The sequence below is a fragment of the Gallus gallus genome, chromosome 3, assembly GCF_016699485.2.
Source record: "Gallus gallus isolate bGalGal1 chromosome 3, bGalGal1.mat.broiler.GRCg7b, whole genome shotgun sequence".
Lineage (NCBI taxonomy): Eukaryota > Metazoa > Chordata > Aves > Galliformes > Phasianidae > Gallus > Gallus gallus.
The window spans coordinates 82,802,440-82,823,405 of record NC_052534.1 but is presented as its reverse complement, the minus strand read 5'-3'; the positions used below and the strand labels follow the sequence as shown (position 1 = coordinate 82,823,405).

The following is a 20,966-nucleotide window of genomic DNA, read 5'->3' as shown; positions in this document are numbered from 1 at the left end:
GCCAGAAACTTGCAAGTCACAAGGAAACAGTTAGTTCAACATTGTTTATGTAATATCAGTAGGCACTGAAGAACAATGAGAATCATATCCTGGTTGTTCTCTCAGTACATCACAGAATGCAAATTTACATTTCAGAGAGCACAAAGATACTACTTCAGGAATCACATTAGCATTACTTCAGTTTGTTTAGTCTTCAGCCCTCCTTCATTCCCTTCCTTCCTACCCTGTCAGCAAGAGATCCAGCTACAATCCTCACACTGCACAATCAAAACTATATATTATCAAATTAAAAAATATTTTCAGCCATCTGAGGAGACAGGACAAGGGGAAACACTCATAAAATGGAGAAATTCTGCAGCAATATGTGAAGGAACTTCTTCATAGTAAGAGTGATGGAACACTGGTACAGGCTGCCCAGGGAGGTTGCGGATTCTCTTCTGGAGATATTCAAGACCCACCTGGACACCTACCTGTGCAGCCTGCTGCAGGAGGCCTGCTCTGCAGGGGGGCTGGATTTGATCTCTGGAGGTCTCTTCCAGCCCCTACAATCCTGTGATTCTGTGAAGTAAGCTGTTACTCCTTCTGCTTTTTGCAGATGCAGCACCTTACAACACCTTAGAGCTAGCAAAATCCTACAGCCTATGGCTACATAAGGTATTACTATCTTAGTAGTTAGTTATCAGATAAGTTAATAGTGACTCATAACCACAAAATTGAAAGTGCAGTTGAGCTAAGTCATAAAAATCCCATTTTACAGAAGCTGCAGCAAGCAAGTACTTCAAGGATAAATACTTGATATTAAAGATACCCAGAGAAGCTTGCCATTGGGAATCATAACTGCCAGACTAACATTTTAAAATTGCACAAGCTACCAAAATACTTCTTCTGAAGTGTGTTATGAAGGTGGAAACACCTAGTAAGCAACCAGACCAGACACAGGCACACAGATTGGTCATAAGCATAGGAAAAAAAAAACCACTGAAATGAATGCAGTAGATATCTTTAGAAAAGTCAAAGGACTTAAAGTTGGTTGCGAAAATCTACTGCAAAAGGCAGCTATTAAGCTGATTATGTTTCACTGTCTACATCTGCTGTGTTCAACTGTCAGAAAAAGGATTCTGATCTTCGTACACAAACAGCACTATAACTGACAGTAGCTTACCAGCTTTACGCACAAGAAAAAAATCACAAATTCTTAACATTAAGTTACTAGAAAATACTTGTACAGCACAGCAGAAAGTACATGTTCTATCTTACAGGTTCATATTACTGAGATGTTTTAAAAGGTATGTGTGTATACACATACATAGAATCTTGTGCAAAACACATAGAATTTAATCCGACTAACATTTCTTGCAGAACACTGCCCTCTAGTGAATTTGCATGAAAAAAACTAAATAAGAATACCCAAGTCAACTATTGCATGAATGTTTAATAGGCTTAAGAAAGGTAGGTAAGTGCTCACCGCAATTTTAAATAGACAGAAAGAATTGGAAGTTGCTACCTTTGTATAACTGCTTGTTTCAAGATATCAGCTGAGAGCATGACCACAGAAGGCAAAACATGCAATTCTACAGCCTTAACACAAATGTCCATTAGATATACACCTTTAACTTAGGATATACAGTGCTTTAAAGACAGAGGAGTTAAATATGAGCTAAATTTCTCCAGTATGAAGATACTACAAAAAAACACAACTTCAAAAATATCTTGATATATATATATACACCGACAAAATATATATACAAACACACACACACACACCATGGTATTAGCATTTTATTTGAGTTAAGTAATTTAAGTACCAGGGAAGCTGCACTGTGGTTATTTTTTCTTTATAGCAATTGCTAAGTACAGGCAACTGAACTATAATGCCACTTCATATTAATACAATGAAGCCTCATCAGCACTGCTTTTGTTGGAGCAGACAAGCTAGAACAAATAAGTAGAGTTAGACATGATACACTGCTGTGTCACAACAATATTTTCAAGCTTGTACACAAGACACTCACACAGCACCTTCCCTTTAAACTGTTTCTTTCTTTTCTGCACACCTAGATTGCACTTTGCTTCCCCAGAGTAATCTGATTCTACAAGAAACAGTAAGGTATTTTCTGTCTCTGTATCTAGCTACTTATCCTTACCATTCTAAAGATAAAAATCAGAACTAGAGACATTGTATCTCCAAACCACTATTAGGCATGGCTAACAGTGACATTGGTTCACACACAGAATCATTAAGGTTGGAAAAGAACTAAGATCATCATGTCCAACTGTTAACCCACCCCACCCCATCCCCCCCAACCATGCCCACTAAGCCACATTCCTCAGTGCTGCATCTCCATGTTTCTTGAATAACTCCAGAGATGGTGACACCACCACCACCACCACCTCCCTTTGCAGCCTGTTCTAATGCCTGATCACCCTTCCTGAGAAGAAATCTTTCCTAAAATCCAACCTGAACTAGTACTGGTGCAACTTGAGGCGATTACCTCTCAACCAAGTCTATTGCAGGACAGAGAGATGGCATAGGCAAGTCACAGAGCCAATGACATTTAAGTGATATTAGACATGTTTAAACATCAGCCTGCTATCCACCAATTGGGGTTTCCAGATGCATGGTATCCTCAACATACTATCAGCAATGGGAATCCAAACTTTACACTCTACCCTTTTGTGCCAACTCATCTGACAGTCACATGAGAACAGATCATAACTTAAAAGAATTCCAAGACTTCTATGAGGAAACTCGAGGGAAAGGCAGAGAAGAAGTTGTTTAGCTCTTTCCTAAGTTGTGAAGAGCAAAGGAGAAAATCTGATAACTTAAATATATCTGAAGAGGCTATATCTCCTCTGCTCTGTGCTGTTGAGGCCTCACCTGGAGTACTGCATCCAAATGTGGAGTCCCCAGTGCAGGAGAGACATGGACCTGTTATATTGCATCCAGAGGAGGGCCACAAAAATGATCCAAGGGATGGAATGCCTCTCCTGTGAGGACAGGAGGAGAGAGCTGGGGCTGTTCAGCCTGGAGAAGAGAAGGCTCCAGGGGAGACCTAACAGTGGCCCTTCAGTATCTGAAGGGGAACTACACAGGAAAAGAAGAGACAGACTCTTTAGGAGGGTCTGTGGTGACAGAAAAAAGGGGAAATAGCTTCAAGTTTAAAGAGGGTAGATGTAGGCTCGATATAAGGAAAGAATCTTTTACAGTGAGGGTGGTGAGGCATTGGAACAGGTTGCTTAGAGATGCATTTGACACCCCCATCCCTGGAGACTTCCATGGCGAGGCTGGATCAAGCACTGGGCAACCTGATTTAGCTGTGCATGTCCCTGTTCATTGTTGGCGATCTTAAAAAGGTTCCTTCCAACTCTAAGGATTCTATGATTCTATGATCTCATGGACAGTGGTTTTTGTGCATGACTTTGTGTGTTTTGTTGTTTTTTTTTTAATGCTCATTATATAGATCTTGGAAAAATCATTCAGTGTTTACCAGTAAGCTTCAGTTCTTTCACGGGAAGTTTTAGTATCCAATATTCCAGTTTCTATAGCACATCAATTTTTTCAAGAACACTGTTAAAGATTTAAAGGCACAGAACAGACTGCCCTTACTAAATGCAAGAGTCATCCATTTCTGCAACACTCATCGTGACATTATCTTTCTGCTTTAATATATTCACTTTCATTTTTCATATTAACAAAAATTCATTTCTACCACGCAGATTCAAAAGATAAACCCTATAGAAAAATAAGTGACTCTAAGACAAGCAGGGTTCACGTGATACATAACTCAAGGAGCTTAAACACTTACATTCAAAGACAACAGCCTCTGCACTACAGCACGTGCAGTGAGTTTGTTCTTGCTGGATATATCAACTGTCAAAAAAGTTAATTCAGTCAGTTGAAACACTGAACATAGTTGCTATGCCCAGTTGTCATATTCTGCATCGCTTCATCAGGCAGAATATCGTCAGACAAGAAAAAATAAACTTAAAAATTAAGTGTAATTTCTACAAATCTGAATGTAAGAAAACTACCATTGATTCAGCAGTTGAACTTCTATAGTAATCCAGGAGTGCAGTAACAATGAGGTTGTTAAAACAAAAGAACAAATTGGTTTGCTATTCTACTTATGCATGATTGCTTCTCTGCGAACCAAATCAAATAACTACATTTCTTCTGCATTTAAGAAGTGACATTGAAGTGATTAAGTAGCAACGACCATAAATGCCACTAATTCATAGGTTTCTCAATAACTGTTTGAAGTTTACATAACAGAAAATCAGTAGTAAACGACTCCTTTTAAGGTTAGACAGATTACAAAAGGCTTTAAGCTTTCTCCCCTTTAATAAAAGTCAATTGAAAGAAAAGTAGATCTTGCTCTGTACAAAAATTACTTGTGAAAAGGTCATTAAATTTGTCAGCAGACAAAAAAATAAGCTTTTTTTAATAAAATAATGTCTCCTCTTTCAGGATGGAGAAAAGATCGCTTTATGATTCCATGAGAAATCAAATAATGCTTATTAAATGTTTTGGAAAAATTACAAAGCCAATTATAATCATCCTTCAAGGACGTGCTAAATGAGATTCACAAGATCACTCAAAAATTAACCTGCCTATCATTGTGTGAGTAATATGTAATTCCGCTTTGAATTCAAATAGCAATCTGGAGCTGACAACAACTATTGTATTAATACCTAAGGCAAAGTAAAACCATTTCAACGCAAAACGCATTAATGAAAATAGATTCAAACTACATCATCTGTGAAACCATTTCAAACAAAGCACTGCAGTCCTAATTTATCATTTTCTTGTTATATTTCACACTGTAGACATTGAAAGCTATCAGTATAAATCAGCAAGGTCACAGATTTGTAGAGCCTCCCTAAGGATCATCCATATTTCTTTCAAAACTCTGCCATACCAAGTGCTGTACTTCAGTGTTACATGTCATATAACACCAGAAAACTTGACCGAGTTGAAGCTTTAATTGGTAATGGGTTTTCTCTTGTAAAGATAACACTGAAAGTTGAGCCACATCAAAAAAACAATTTAAACAATGTACATAAAATGAGATTTAAGCTTACACTCTTGTAATATAAACATATCTATCACGTGATAAGTTGTAACCAACATCATCTATACACTCCTGATAAAACTACTATCATCCCCCCTCAGAAAGTTAAAATTCAGAACATACACCTTTCCTAGTTGCTCTCCCTGTTCCCATAATGCCAGAAAACATCATTTTTCAGGATATTCAGCAAGTAAATACATCATCAAGTGCGAGTTTCACTACTATATTCAAGACAACCAGGCTAATAACGGGGATCAACCCAAAGTTACTCACTAGAAATGTAATTGGGCTTCCATAGCTTAAAATACTTTTCCCCACAATTATTTGCCAAAGCACATGCATTTGCCTCCTGTACAATTAGGTTTCTTAAGTTATAAATCACTTTCTCTTCACCCTACAATGTTTAGATTATGAGCGAGTATTAAATGTTACCCCCTGCTCCATATCACTGTCCCCTCCACTTGCACAAGTAATTTCTGAAACTTTCCTCTTACCAAACCATTTAGAAGTTGTTACTATTCTCTGGCATAGAATAGCTTTGCACAGTCCTGCAAAGCCCAAGACTCCTGGAACACAGAACTACCTACTTCTCTGAAGACACTAAATACTGTTTATCAATAAAACACCCAATGTAGCTTAAGCACTAGATACATAGTAGCAATTAAAAGAGGTTACATGGTTAAAAAAACCCTAAATATTTGTATAAAAGAACAACTGTGATATAATAGTTTTCCAACATAGTTTAGGTGAGCAAAGAGCAAAACAAATACCATTAAGTGAATAAAAAAAAAATCACTCACTGTCCCATCAAGTTTTTCATTTACTTAGGCTTTTAGCCTTAACACAGCAGATGCTACCCTTAGGAACATTTGTAAATCCTACAAGTGCATAAGGTAGATGGAATCTCAGAATTCCCGAGATTGGAAGGAACTTCAGGAGATTCTCTCCTCCAATCAGATACACCTACAGCAGGTTGCCCAGGACCACAGCTAGGCAAATTATTAAGATCTCCAGACTGAAAGACTCCACAACTGCTCTGTGCAGCCTACATTAGTGCTCAGGCACCTGCACAGTGCAGAAGTGCTTCCTAAGATTCAGAGAGAACCTTCTCTGCTTCAGCTGGTGTTCACTACTTCTTGACCTGGCACTACAGAAAAGAGCACTACAGAAAAAAGCCTGGCTCTGCCATTTTTGCACCTTCCCTTCAGGTGTTTATAGACATGGATGAGATTTCCCTCTGAGCCTTCCCTTCTCCAGACTGAAGAGTCTCAACTCTCTCAGCCGGTCCTCATAGCAGAGATGCCTCAGTCATTTCATTATCTTGGTGGTCCTTTCTTGGATTCTCTCCTGTATGTCTCTCTCCCCCTGAGGCAGCCAGTACTGGACCCAGTACTTGTACAACCTAACCAGTGTTGATCCTGGAAGGATCCTTCACCTCAACCTGCTGGCAATGCTTGGCCTAATGCAGCCAAGAATACCATTAGCCTTCTTTGCAAGAAACGCCCATTACTCTCTCACATTCAGGTTGGTGTCCAACAGGACCTCCACATCCTTTTCTGCCAAGCTGATTTTCAGCTGAGTGGCCTCTAGTAGGTTCTGGTATCTGGGGTTATTCCTCCCAAGGTGTAGGACTTGGCAATTCCCTCTGCTAAATTACCTAAGGATCTTTATCAGCTCATTTTATAATACTCCATTTAGAAGCTGAGGTGAAGTCCACAATTCAGTGTGATTGTTCTGTCTTTCTCATACTGTGAAAAAAACCTCTTCCACGCATTCATCAAGTTTAGTGGATAGATATTGATACTCAGAGACACAGAAAATGAAAGCCACAAAACCATATTATTATCCATCTTTCCACCACAGTCAGCATCACGAGTCTGCAACCATCAGCAATCCTAGTCCAGTGTGATACTTCAATTTGTGTTGAATTGACTTATAAGCACAGACTTATAAGTAACACATTAAATCAATAGTTACTTTGGAGGCCCAAAGCACCAGATCAATGCTGACAGTAGTACTAAAATAGATTTCAAGTGGATTAGTCATCACCATAAGTTTGTTAGTTACATAATTTAAACTGTAGTCATTTACAACCTAGAGAAAATACTACTTCCTAGGGAAGAATGTTTCCAGAGAGAAAGCTTAGGATCATGCATAGGCATAAGTGAGCTTTGGATCTCAGTATCTACTGAAACTCAAGGCTTCCTGGTATCAATACCAAAGACTCTCTTAACTTTTGAGTACTGCATATTACCACAGCACAGAAGTGTTACTTTAGAACAGCTATAATCCAATCTTAGGGTAGAGCACTACTGTTAATGTTTGATTAATTGTAGAACAGATAAATTGTATATTAAACACTCTAAGTAGCATCCACTTAATTTGCCTGTTTCGTAGTACTCTAAGAAATAGAATTTCAAGATTAAATCAAAGTCAGTAAGTACAAGCACAGCATTACTGTACACTTTAAGTGCTCTGCATTAAAATAGTAGGTCTCTAACATAAAACCACCCTTAGTTTAAGAATTTGTTACAATACAGATTAGGTATGAAAACATTTACTAGGTTATCACTTAACACACTTCAGCCTTTATTATATATTTAGATAGAATTTTTCCCTACAATAATAGGAATCAGTATATAGAAGACTGGATACATCGGCATCTCTACTTCATTTTCTTTATAACTGCATACCTTTTAAACAGCACAAAATACAGAACTAGCAGTAGAACAGCCTGAGGATTTTCAGAAGTACAGGTAGAAGGTTTTTGTTCCCTGATCTGCAGATCCTCAACTCTTAATGAGGATGAACAAAACATCTAAGATTGCTTCTGTTTAGAAATAATATGTGGTAACAGAGTTCCACTCCGCTATGTTCTCACTTATTCTCCACCTTTTTCTCATCGTATGCTAAACATTTGTGCCGAGTTATCACATCAGCATCTTTGTTCTTCTGCTCCCTTTACAGAAGGGGATATTACTTTTGGACTTTAGAATCTACCACCAATTACCAAGGAGTCGTTTGACTAATCGTGAAGGCCTGCCATCTCCAGGAACTGTAATAAACAGCCTGCATTAAAAAAATACAGGTATTCAACTAGTTATTTGTTAGATGTCTAAAAATCACAGGCAGGCATTACAGATGCTTCATCATAGACTTGCCTGAGTACTGATGTTTTGCTTTATTTTTTAATCTAGAGGTTATTTATTTAACACAATATTAACAGAAAATCCTAAACTAAAAGGCATACTGTATAAAACACTGACCTAGGAAGTCAGAAAGAACAACAGTTACTCTTTTCAGAATTACGCTTATTTTCCTCTCAATCATAGGGTCTGGAGTAATCCAAAGTGGTATAGGGTAAGAGGATATTCTCTTACTAGTGTCTCTCTCTCTGAGGCTCAGGAAATTATAACAGCACACAATTTTTTCACTAAATTGAATTTCACATTAAGTCCTACCATTGGGAAAAGAACAGCCCACAATATAAATCCAACTCTAAGCACATCACACCCACATGTCACTGAGATCATAGCTCCAGTAGTCCAAAGAATGGCTTTAGTACAGTACTGCCACTCTGAGCAAAGTGCTATGAAGAAATACCAGAGCATAAAAAAAAAAACATTTCTTACTCTAGTTCTGACAACATGGACTTTATTAGGTGCTTTTACTGAAAGTGCTGCATTTACACTTCAGTTCACTTATGTGTGAAAATTAATTCACTGTCTCTTCATAAGATTCTATGATTCCCTTCAAGAGTCAAACAGCACTCTTGAAAAAAGTGGACAGACTGTGCAAGCTCATCTCTACACCCTCTTTAAAACAGTTCCTTCATTTCTCCCACCATGTCATAATCTCTATTGTAGAAAAAAAGTGATGGTTTTAGGAGTCTAATACAAGCAAAATAAAGTCATTCTATGCTCCAAACATTTGCACACATAGCTCAAAGCTTTTAAGGTAAACTAATCTAAGAAAAATAATAATTAGATTATTAAATACAACTATTTTTGTCTTAAGGACAAGTTTTTGTCTTCATTTGAAAGCCTACACAGACAGCATAGCACACTGGAGTCACTGAGCAGAATTCACATTTCCAGGTTCAGCTAGCCTCGAGGAAAGAAGCACATGAAATACAGCTAACCAGAGCCTAAAAACTGAACTTGGAAATAAATCCACATCAGTGACATAGTAAGAAAGAAATTAAGTAGGAATACTAGCAATAAATTCAAAAGCTCTCAAACGCTACTTACCAAAACACTGTATATGCTTCAGTCAATAATAAACGTATTTAAAACTAAACAGTCTTGCACTTTTGATGCTTATTGACGTCATCAACATTTAATAAACCCATACTTGGGTATACAAAAGCAGCAGAACTCTGAGGATATTCTCCCAAGTAATAAGTTCATTCTTAAGTTTAGTTTCTTGAAGGTCGAAAAGTCGACATGTTGAGTTATGTTAGCGTAGTGCACAAGCGATTAATCTTTCCTTCCATAATTAAGAGAAATAAATTCAAAATGTGACATGTTACTACAGGCTAAGCAAGGATCGAGGTCTTTTTTGACCAGGACACTATCTAGATGTTAGCAAATTAGTCTGAACCATTTAATGGTCTACGTCAGTCACAAAAAGGCTTAATTAGGTTTATGATTCAGTTCAAAGTAAGCGCTTAATAAATAGAGCCAAGAGCAAGTCAGCTCACCTTAGATACTACTGTTAGTCGGTCAACCAAATTGCTCTCGTACTTACTGCACAGAGCCTGATCATAACTGAGCTGTCAGTGTTCTGATATTCATTTACAGATCTATACTGAATGGACTCCCATGCTCCTGCTGTAACTTGTGTCAGCTGAACGTCATGAATATAAAGAAAACAAAACATGCTAATGATTTTTTACTAAATTTAGACTTATTTCGGAATCAAAAGATATTATTTAGTAAGCACTTCACCCTCTTATCCAGTTATTTAGTCAAAAATAGCACTCCTTTATCCTTATTCTGCAATAGTTGTCAGTGAGTGAACGAAACAAGCTGCCACAGAACATCTTGTTGACTAGCAGCACTTCAAGATAATGGAATAATTTTATTCTGAGCTATTGTTACTGAACCACTTTAGAATTCACTAGGAAAACGACATGGTTCTATTACGTTATTAGTCAAGCTGCAATGAAAGAACTATCTTAGAAAGAACATACCTAAAAGATTAACATCTATCAAGAAAGCACAGAATTCATACCAGCTTTACAGTTTCATCTGCAGTTAATGTTAGGCTTTGAAAATTCACACTCACAAAGTTTTATCTTGATGACAATTTAATACTCTAACACTAAAAACTGGCTGATATCAAGTGACTTAAGAAAAGCAAGTTTCCAATTTTTCATTACACATCAAGTTATTTTACAAGCAGAAGTCTTGCAGAACTCCATAGTGATAAAAACATTGATGTAGAATAGTCGTAGTAAAGTCACATTCAGAATTATACAGACTGACCAGACCAAGTCTAACACATCCTATAGTGCAATGAATAAAAAGGAACGTTTAGCTCCTCACTGCTGAGTGGAAAAAGAGATAAAGGACTTAGAACAGCAGAAACCAGCAAGTTTGTACTGCAAGCCATGTGGAAGAATGATCTCCCCCTGAGAAATGCATTGAACCCAAGTCTGAACTGTATTCAAGTGCTGAAACTGGTTCTTAAGCTGCAATAAAAAAAGTTATTTCTCTAACTCCAAGAAATTAGAAGTATTACTTCAAAACAGTGATAAAAACCAGCTAGAAGATACTGCTCAAGCTAGTAGGCACAACAACAGATTTCCAAAGGAGCATGGTCCATTACACTGCCAACTATTATTAATATACAGACTTGATATATTTCCATAATAACTTACTGTGTAAGTGATAGCCGCCAACATTCCAATCACAGTCAGGGAACTAATGGAAAATGAAAGAGCAGTCAAGCCATCTGCAGAAAAAAAAAACCAAAAAACCTGCTGTAATTTCCTACAATAGAGGTGAAAGAACTTTTCCTGAATTGATTTCTCAACATTTCAGTTCATAAGAAGAAAAGCAAAACAAGAAAACTGTAACTTCCAGATATTAATTCAGACATGAATTTCACCTAGTATAGCTTTTTGCTCTTCCTCCACTACTGCAAGAAGCAGGACAGCAATCTCTCCTTCACTAGAAGCTTGAAGATAAAGCATTCAGTCAAATGGTTAAATAGCCACTTATGAACTTGCTCCAACCATATGAACACTTTCATCCAAGACTTATTTCTAACCTCCATAGTGTATTGTGACAGCTTTCCACAATGTAAACATGCATCCTGGATGGTTCACCTCAGATTTGTCACCCCCTCTTTCTCATAAGGCATTATTCAAAGAATCAGTCAAGCACAGCTCTCTCAAGTAACCAAACAAGTCAGACTGTTGGCCTCAGACCACATGCATCCAGATACAAACTAGAAAAGAGTCACAAAACCGAGGAGCTGCTGCTGCCTTGCTATCACTCAAAACATTAGAAGGAATGGGAAAAGAAATGCTGCACCAAACTCATCCCTAAAGACAAACTCTTTGAATGCTGAATACAATGACAGCATGTATACTCATGCTTGATAAGAAAGTTTTTTCCACCATGGAACGAAAGCTTCCATTCCTTGGTTTTTCAAAAACCTAGCTAACAAAGCCCTGAGCAGCCCAATGTGAAATTACAACTTCCTGCTTCCAGCAGGAGACTGGACTAGATTTGTTCTGAGATCTCAGGTCCCTTCAGTCTCAACTGTTGCTTAATCCAAGGAAGTCAGTCACAGGAGAATGCTAGTAGAGCCAGAAACAGGACTTAGAGACTCCTTTTCAATAACAGGAAAACAAATACAATCTTGTAAAGCAGAAGGTAGCTACACTTTTTGTAGGTGGAAAGCTCAGATTCAGTACTCTATACCAGCTCATTGTTTCTCATTTCTACTGCATTAAAGAAACACAAACGGTCTATTGCTTTCTCAATGAAAGCTCTTAACTGCTCTTAAGGTAAAGTTGATTGAATTAGATATTACATTGAATAAATAAAAAGCTTTCTCGCAGAATTGGAAAGAAATATCTATTGGTTCTAGATGAAAAAGCACAAGCTTTACTCTAAGCATGATTTTAGAGAAGTATTTCTATAAGAATACAGCAAGGTGACAATACCTTAATCTGCAATTATTAGAACCCTTTCACTTCAAAAAAATGCTTTATCAAGAGGACAGGTTCTGCTCATGACAGCTTTAAGATCCTTTGCTAAGAAACAGGCTCTGAATATATCTATTTCAGAGAGAAGCAGTTTTCTAAAAACAGCTTCACTTTCTATGAAAAAATACTACAGTATTACTTTCACACCTGCATACATCAGTACTCCATATTACTTAACTTACACTGGTCTTAGCGTTTCCTTTCCACCTCAGTATTAAACACAGAGAAATTTTGCTTTGGAGGAGGTAGCTACAGATGACAAGTCCATTCATCAGAATAATATCAGAATAACTTGTCATGGACATCTTGTAAGTAGCCTCACATTCACAGGTGCAGGTCGTCATAGTGGACTTCAAGCATCTTAACATCTGCTAGAGAAATAACAGCAGGAGGCTTCTGGAAAGCATCAGTGACAGCCTCCTTACTTAAATGAGGGAGGAAGAAGGGTGCTCTGCTAACTCTCATACTGAGAAAAGAAAGGATTCATTGGTGATGCAAAGATCGAAGGCAGCCTTGGCTGCAGTGACCATGAGACAGTAAAGCTGAGGATCCTGAGGAAAGTAAGACAAAGAGCAAGATCATAATTCTATACTTCAGGACAGCAAATTTTAGCCACTCGTGGATCTGTCTGGAAGAGTATGATGGAACAAGGCCTTAGAGGGAAGAAGGGCCCAAGAAAGCTTGTTGATATTCAAAGATTATCTCTTTGAGCTCAAGAATGGTCCACCTGAACAAGAAGCAAGTCAGGCAGACATGCCAGGAGGCCTGCGTGGATGAACATGGAGCTCCTGGTCAAACTCAAGCATAAAAAGGAAACAGACAAGCAACTGACGATTCCTGGTAATTGTGTCATTCCCACTCATACTGTCATCAACACTGAGCCAAGAAAGGTTCAGACTGATAAAAAAAATTTCCTTATATCTAAAGTTCTTGAACATTGGAATAGTCTTCCTAGTGAGATGACTAATGTCCCATGGCTGTGTTCAAGAGGCATCTGAATAATCACTTAATAATATACTTTATCATTTGGTTAGCCCTGAAGAGGCGAGGCGGTTGGACTTAATGATCTTTGTAGGTCTCATCTAACTGAACTACTCCAATTATAATGCAATTTTTAGAAAAGGTTAACCCTAGAAGAATGAAGAGGAAAAAACTCACGAGATCCATAAGATTTTTTTGCCTGCGAAATGTTCTTCCTCTTACTGTGACCAGCAATATCTCAATTAACCCACTTGAAGTTTGCTATATCACAAGGTAACACATTGACCGAACTGAAGCTCATTGATTATAGGGTACCCAAGTAACACTCATAGCTGTTATGAGTGAGAACTCCACCGAAAGAAAGTACTGCTTCCCAACCCCACCAAGTACCTCCACAGTGAAATATCATAGGAGACAATATTAAAATCCTTAAAAAGAAAGGACAATAATGAAAGCTGACACTACTAATCCCCCATTACATACTTAAACTGTTCTGATTATTTTTGTTTGAATTAGAAAAACATTTTTACTGTGAAGAATAACTGTAGGGGAACAGATAGACTCAAATTAGAAAATAGTCACCATCAGAAAAGTTACTTTTTTGTTCAGTTAATGGTGAGCATTCCAGAATAAGCTGGTAGCAAGTAAAGCAAAGTTCAGAACAAATCATCTCAGACTTACGGCTGCTTCCAAATTCTTCAAACAGAAGCTTCACTTTCTCCCATTCTGTGGAATTCTTCTTGTTTGGAATATCCAAAGGAACAAAAGCACTAGAACAAGAAAGAGTCTTATTTATCCTAGTAAGGCAAACATTAAGATTTACTTTCAGTTTCAGAAAACAGAAATACATTTATCCCTGCAGAAAAAAACTGTTTTAAGGTTAAATTTAACAAATTCTAAAGGGAATACTTCATTCAATTCACATTCCACACATACAATTAATTTAGATCAGAGATCATGTGCCATTCCTAAGAGAGACAAAGATCCTACACTCAAGCATCATTAAAGGATACATTAATTAAAGGATACATTAATCTGATTTACTCACCTGGTTTGACCCATTCGTATTTTTTTTAAAAATAAGCATCACTGAAACAATTTATCTTATAACCCCACATTTCTGAATGCTAGAGTAAAATTCAAGATTCCCACACCAAGTATTTAATTAAACTTCCTATGTTCCACTATTACAACTACAGCAATGCTTCTGCACTCCATTTCTTGTTTGGTACCTACAGACCTGACTGTCAAAGGTTAATAAGCAGAGTAGAATCCACAGTAACCCATTTTATACACTCTGCAATGAAGATTCAGATAAATCATGACAAGGAGATAAATGTCTACAATTCTGCCCCTTCTCAAGTTCCATACGGCAATAAGGGCCTCAAAATGGAATACAGTGGCAAGAAATTCACACACTTCAGTCCCAAACATGCAGAAATCTTTTGTTCTGAACACGGTCCCTCAATTAGTAGCCAACCAGCCAGAAGACAATCCCACTTGAACTTTTGGGTTCTAGCTTCACAGGTCACAGCAAAAGCGAGCCCTAGTTAACATGCCTAGCTGTCTACAGACCAGCATCTAGTCTAGTCCCAAAAGAGCTCTAAAACACAGCTCATGCATTACACCAATCTAGTACGGAGCAATTTAGGCTAATTTTCCACAAACATTAAGCAAGAAAAACTTGACAGAAGTCTGAACTATTTTGCTATGTTACATAAATGGTTAATGGATCATAGTAGCTATCAACGGAACAAGATGATATGCTAAATAACAACTACCATCAGCACATTACACTATGTCAGTCTACTGTGTTGTCTTACACTTGGAGTTCCAGGCACAAAAGAAATTTACAAAATATAATCAAACATCCTGTTTAAAACATTTGTTGACAATTTTATTAACAAGGTATAAGCTGTAGAACAAAAGTAATGCTAGACAAGGAATTTGAAACTATTAACATTTGGCAGAACAAGCACCACACGTATAGGTAGGTCTTTTTTGATCCTTAAATCAAAGATCACCACTAGCTGTTATTTCTAGCAAGTCAATTTCAAACAAAGGAGTTTTAAACTATTTTCCTTAAAGGAGTTCTGCTGTAATCTACATATAATTCTAATTAAATTATTTAAGTTTTCAGAAAGTATTAATTTACAGTAAGCTAATGTAACAAGTTTAATACTGAACACCGATAGCTAGGGAAACTATTTTTAGACTCAAATATTCATTAGCCTCAAATACTTTAATTCAAAAGAGGCTGCTGTATAGAGATACCTTAATGTAGATTGCAATATCTCAAGCTCCTTGCCTCCAGCATATGATATCATAGAATGGCTTGGGTTGGAAAAGACTCTAAAGCTCATCCAGTTCTAAGACCACTGTCAGGTGCAGGGTTGCGACCCACTAGAACAGGCTGCCCATGGCACCAACCAACCTAGCCATGAACGCTTCCAGGAATAAATAATAAGTTATATTTAAAAAGCAGATAATTTTAAGACAGGAAGGGCATTGCAAGTAAGTTTAGTTCTAAGTATGCCAGTAAGTCTGTTTCTCTATGCTTTTCTTTCAGTGATAAACTGCAAATTATGCGCTGAGAACTTGAATGCTATTTCAGATATGCACATCACTGCCACAGTAAGATGCTTCATAACAAGATGCTACAATTAGAGTACAAATATTCATGTTAACAATTCAGATACAGGAATCCTCCTCACTGAGTGTCATCAACTTAGATCAAAACTACAAGATTATCTGGAACAGAACATTTTTAAAAACAATTACATAGATCTCTAATGAAGCAAGAAAATTATCCAAGACTAAGCTGTTCTTAAACTTCAGGCTGAATCCAGCTTTTATGGTTTCTTTGAGTAACTTAACAGGAAAGAGAAGGTCTCCACTAGACATCTCTATCTTTAGAGACAAGCTATGTATAGATCTGCTAATAATACAGACAATTTGCTATATCAATCAAGAAAACTTCTGTTCTGATAAAAGGCACTAACCATATCATATGAGCACAAGAACAGTACAGACTAGAAGTTTATTTTACTAGCAAGTTAACAGGAAATATTGCAGCCCCTCTTGTTACTGCAACCTAAACAGGAGTCCATCCTAGTCCACTAAGCTTAGCATGCCAAAGTTAAATCCCATGCATAAGATACCAGTCTGCTTTAGTGTTGATCTGATCCTAACCACATGCTTACCTCTTAAAACCAGTGAAAAAAAGCTCTCCTGCTATTGCCAGTTTGTCTCAGATTGTCTTCACATTAAATAAAATATTTATTTATAATTTAATTATTTATTTACATTAAATTTTATTACATTTAATAAAACCTCTCATGCTGAGACTTCAGCTTCAACACAATTTTAGCTCATTCCAATGGCACTGGGACTTCTTATACTGCTCTTTGCCCTTGTTGAGCAGGCAGCGAACCAACTCCGACTTCTCCATAGTATATGAACATAAAACATTCAGACTACAGATACCCATAATTACTATATAATGGGACTGAAGTTCACATTTTTCCTCAGTACAGTTCTTATTTGTTTCCTAAACTGAGCTTTCAGTCTTAAACCTTCCCTTAAAGAAGTCAGTCAATAAAAGGATGTTTCTGTAAAACAATTTAAATAATACAGGTTCTTAACCATTGCCAGGGCATTAGGATGGTACTGCTAACTTAAAAGAGAGCAATCTCTTATTTGTAAAAGCAAAAAAAGCTTCTGATTACAAACCAGAAATTCTGTATGCCATACTGCTACCTAAAGGAGTTCCGCTTCCCCACAACAGATTTACACCAGTGGCTATTCTGAATCTGAATTTTTGGAAAAGCATTTTTTCATTAACTAGCTTAAAGCTGTAGTGCTTGGGCTGTGATTAATTTGCAGACAAGCTCACTGTTACACAGCACAGCACCAGAAGAGGGCTAAAGAAGTCACTGTAGCTTACAAATTCTGCATATTTTACAAGCAGACAAGCAGAAGAGCAGAGGATAATTAGGACATCAAGAACCAAGTTCCAACTTACTTGAAATGAATAAACCTACTTACAGATTCCAAAAGTGTGGAGATTGGACACCCCTACTACAGGTACATTGTATAGTAAAGTAAGCTACATTGTATAATAGAGTTTCTATAAGTACTCCTGTAGTACAAGTACATGATGAAAGAAACAGCTTTTGTCAGAGCACTAAGTCATATTTTTAGACCTTGGTTAAGCTAGCTGAACCTCCTCTCCCTCAGCTTTCATAATAGTCAATAACTTACTTTCAATTGAAAGAACACTAGAATTCTTAGAAACTTAATTCAAAGATTTTCTCAAACTAGAAACAATTTTCAAATAAGACAGCATGCAACAAAAACCATTAACTTTGTTAGTTTCCAGCTCATATTTTAGTACTTCAGTACAGAGCATTTTAACATACGTTCTATCATGACTACATTTTAAACAAATGCTAATAAAACCTTTGTTGCACAAAGTATAATTATGTCATTATGTCAAGTACAACCCCACACTATATGTTTTTCCACAGAGCACCTCCATTTGGGAGACTGCCACCCATATTCCTGAAAAGCTCATTTGGGACATTCAGGAATGCATTTGGTCATAAAGACAGTAAACACTAAAAGCACGTATCTTTTGCCCCCTGTTGTACATTAAGATGTCAACACAGTTGTAAATAAAAGTTGCAGCCATCGTGCTCTTGAGATATGCTTATACTGTACAAGAAGGCAGAATGTGGAAGCCTAAGTACCTCCACAATTAAGGAAGTAAATCATTTTAGCTTCTAGTTCCACTCTTGCTTTTCAGATGCACAACACAGTATTTAATCCCTAACAGACATAAGATATATAGTGATAAAGGTTGAGTGCATCACATTCTACCCTTTTAACCTTACATAGAAAAAAGTTCCATTTAGGGTTCTATTTATCACATCACCCATTACTATTCAATACATAAATACTTACCCAATCAAGAGAAGAACTGCACAAACTGTGATGAATCCTAGAGTATATTTGAGTGCAGTTTTAACCTGCTGTATATTAAAAAGAAAGTTAATATAATAATGTAAAATAAATCCAAAGTGATTTATCCAGTGATTATGCTATCACAAAGCATAATTAGCACAGCAGGTGATTTACAAAAGACTTCAAAACATAATCAAGTATACTACTCGGACTCAGAACTACTTCTTAAATAGTCTTATAACTTGAGGACCATGAACAATGACATTGAATCATGCTTCCATCTTAAATTTGGCCAGAAGCCGAAGTGAACTTGTTCAAAACAATAAACTCACAGTAAACTCTTACTATCAGTATTTTACGTTGTTGATTATTATGACCACAATTATAAACCTTCCCTCACGTTAAGATTACAAATGAATGCATTTGCAAGTGACCATGATTACTGATTAAAAGATTTATTTGGGTAAACACTTGCTTTAATTTAGAAGATAACAGCTTATGGCATGTATTTGTGCTCCTTGGATTATCATCCATGGCAAAAATCTTCCATGTATTACACAGACATCACCAATTAGAAGCTGAAGTTAAATTACTACCACCTACTTCCACAAAATGCAACAAGATACTCAGATTTAGTTTCTACCTCGGAAGCAGTATAATCCTCTTGCCTTAACCCATTCAAAGATATTTCCAGAATTTAGGGAAATTTTTTTTTTTATCTTTTTGGTATGTTATTAACTTCCTTTGCCATAGTGTTTTGCTATAGACAACTTACTGAGCATGTGTTGCCATCATCTTCTTCCTTCTCCTCGTAATAGAAATAGACAAATGGTATCCACAGAAAGACGCAGAACAATATGATGGAGTATAAGGCTAGGAGAAAGATACAAAATCAGACTGACACTTCATTTACTACATAGTAACCCATAGAAAAGAATCAAAGACCAGTTTCTTATCATTCTAGATCTCAATTACAAACGTTGAGAAGTTAAATTTTAATGTCTGGCCTGTAAATTACTGCTGCTTTATTAACCCAAAGGATTTTTAGAGTTAACTCTTTAGGCTAACCATTTCAGATCAATCTTCAATGCAGCAATTACAAAAAGACTAAAAGGAAGCATCTCCTACATGCTGTTGATGTATAGAACTACCATGCTAGGGAAGAACTAAGAATAACAATTATATGTTCTGTTTTCTGTACTAACTTAATTTGTGGCCTCTCATCTTACAGATGAGACATACAGATCTTACAGATCTTATAGATTTAGAGTACCCAAGTGTACCAAGTAACAAACAGCTTTTGGTTTGTTCACAAACTCTCACATCCATCAACAAACTTCAGTTCTAAATACGCGAAAGCATTTATAGATGTTCTAGAGCAGTATGCAAACTGCTTCAATATTGTGACTGCTTCCAGGAACCAAGCCTCTCAAATCAAATCTTCTCTTTTTTTAATATAAAGTACAAGCTGCACTGTGCCAGTAACTAATTGAAGTCACAATCATCATTAAAGATCAAAATAAACATTCTAAAGAGGTCACCGCGAGCACAGAAAACACCCTGCTTGCAAGTTTACATCTATTTTGTTAACTTCAGCATAATTTTTATATATGATGTGTGGCCACAACTCACATAACAGAACTGAACCATGTTTCTTACAAAGAGATCAAGGAAGAAAGATTCAAAAACACCATTCGTGCAGTAATGTATTTTCAGCTCAGGCTTCTGACACTAAGCTTAACTATCTTTTTGAGTTTGAACTGCTAGCATTTAGAGACTGAGCTCTATTTAATAACTACCATGCATTTGTTTTTAGTCTTCAGAAAAGAAGGGATTTATAGTACGCTTTATGTTATGAAACTGTTTCCTGACATCTTCTGTAATTCTTCCAACTAATATTCAGTTTTCTAAGCTTTTTTTATCTTCTATAGTATATATATGGATGACTATTACCAACTGATACAGACAATCAGCTAAATTAATCATCAGCTAAACTATTTTTGTTGAAGTCTTATTTAATTGGATATTTAAATCTGAATTGCAGTATAGTTCACCCAGTCTTTACAAGTATGAATGGCTTCTCAAAAACCACAACCATCTGAGCACCACACAGTACAACAGCCAAAGTTTAATTCAGTGCAGAAAACACTTCTTAAAAAAAAGTATTTTCAACAACTGCTATCAATAGCACCATGTCTAGTTTTTCCAAAGGCCGTCACAGGTGTTTGGCAAGTTAAGTCGCTAGAAAGATGATAAAAAGACATTTTCCCAAGATTAATTTATCCCAGACTTCCAAGCTGTGTATGTGTTACCTTTCAACTAAAACAGTGAAGTAACAAGCTTAGGTTCAAGTCAGAAGGAATTTCATAAACCAAAAACCTGTACCGAACACACAGCAATTCAATTCCATGACCACATGAATACTTAGAGGAGTAGTTTGTGCACCAAATAAAGGTGGCTGAATTAATACCAGATTCAACTTCTACAGTAAAGAAAGTCCAAGAACTACCTATAGTAGTTCTATAAGTACATCATTTCTCTAATACATTAGAAGATAAACAGTTCATACCCACACCATTCAAAAAAATCAAATAAGATGACAATGTATTTAATTCCTACTGAATGCCCATATTGCTACTAGTAGTTTTATCTCCTTCCAATTCATTTCCTTTTCCACATCCAATGGCTCACATGAAAACAATATACAGACGTTTAAGATAACGTTT

At 36.6% G+C, this 20,966-nt stretch overlaps 1 protein-coding gene across 2 annotated transcripts in view; it reads right to left on the bottom strand.

Moving 5' to 3' along the window:
* LMBRD1 (LMBR1 domain containing 1) overlaps positions 1-20,966 on the bottom strand; it is a 66,066-nt gene that overhangs the window by 31,958 nt on the left and 13,142 nt on the right. Inside the window, exons 4-7 of one of the 2 annotated variants that reach the window (XM_015284746.4) lie at positions 19,016-19,113; positions 18,241-18,308; positions 13,957-14,072; positions 10,957-11,030 (exon numbers count right to left, since the gene is read on the bottom strand). In XM_015284746.4, coding sequence (XP_015140232.2) covers positions 10,957-11,030; positions 13,957-14,072; positions 18,241-18,308; positions 19,016-19,113 — 356 coding nt within the window. The remainder of the gene's footprint in view (positions 1-10,956; positions 11,031-13,956; positions 14,073-18,240; positions 18,309-19,015; positions 19,114-20,966) is intronic. The other variant, NM_001006413.2, reaches the window with a different exon arrangement.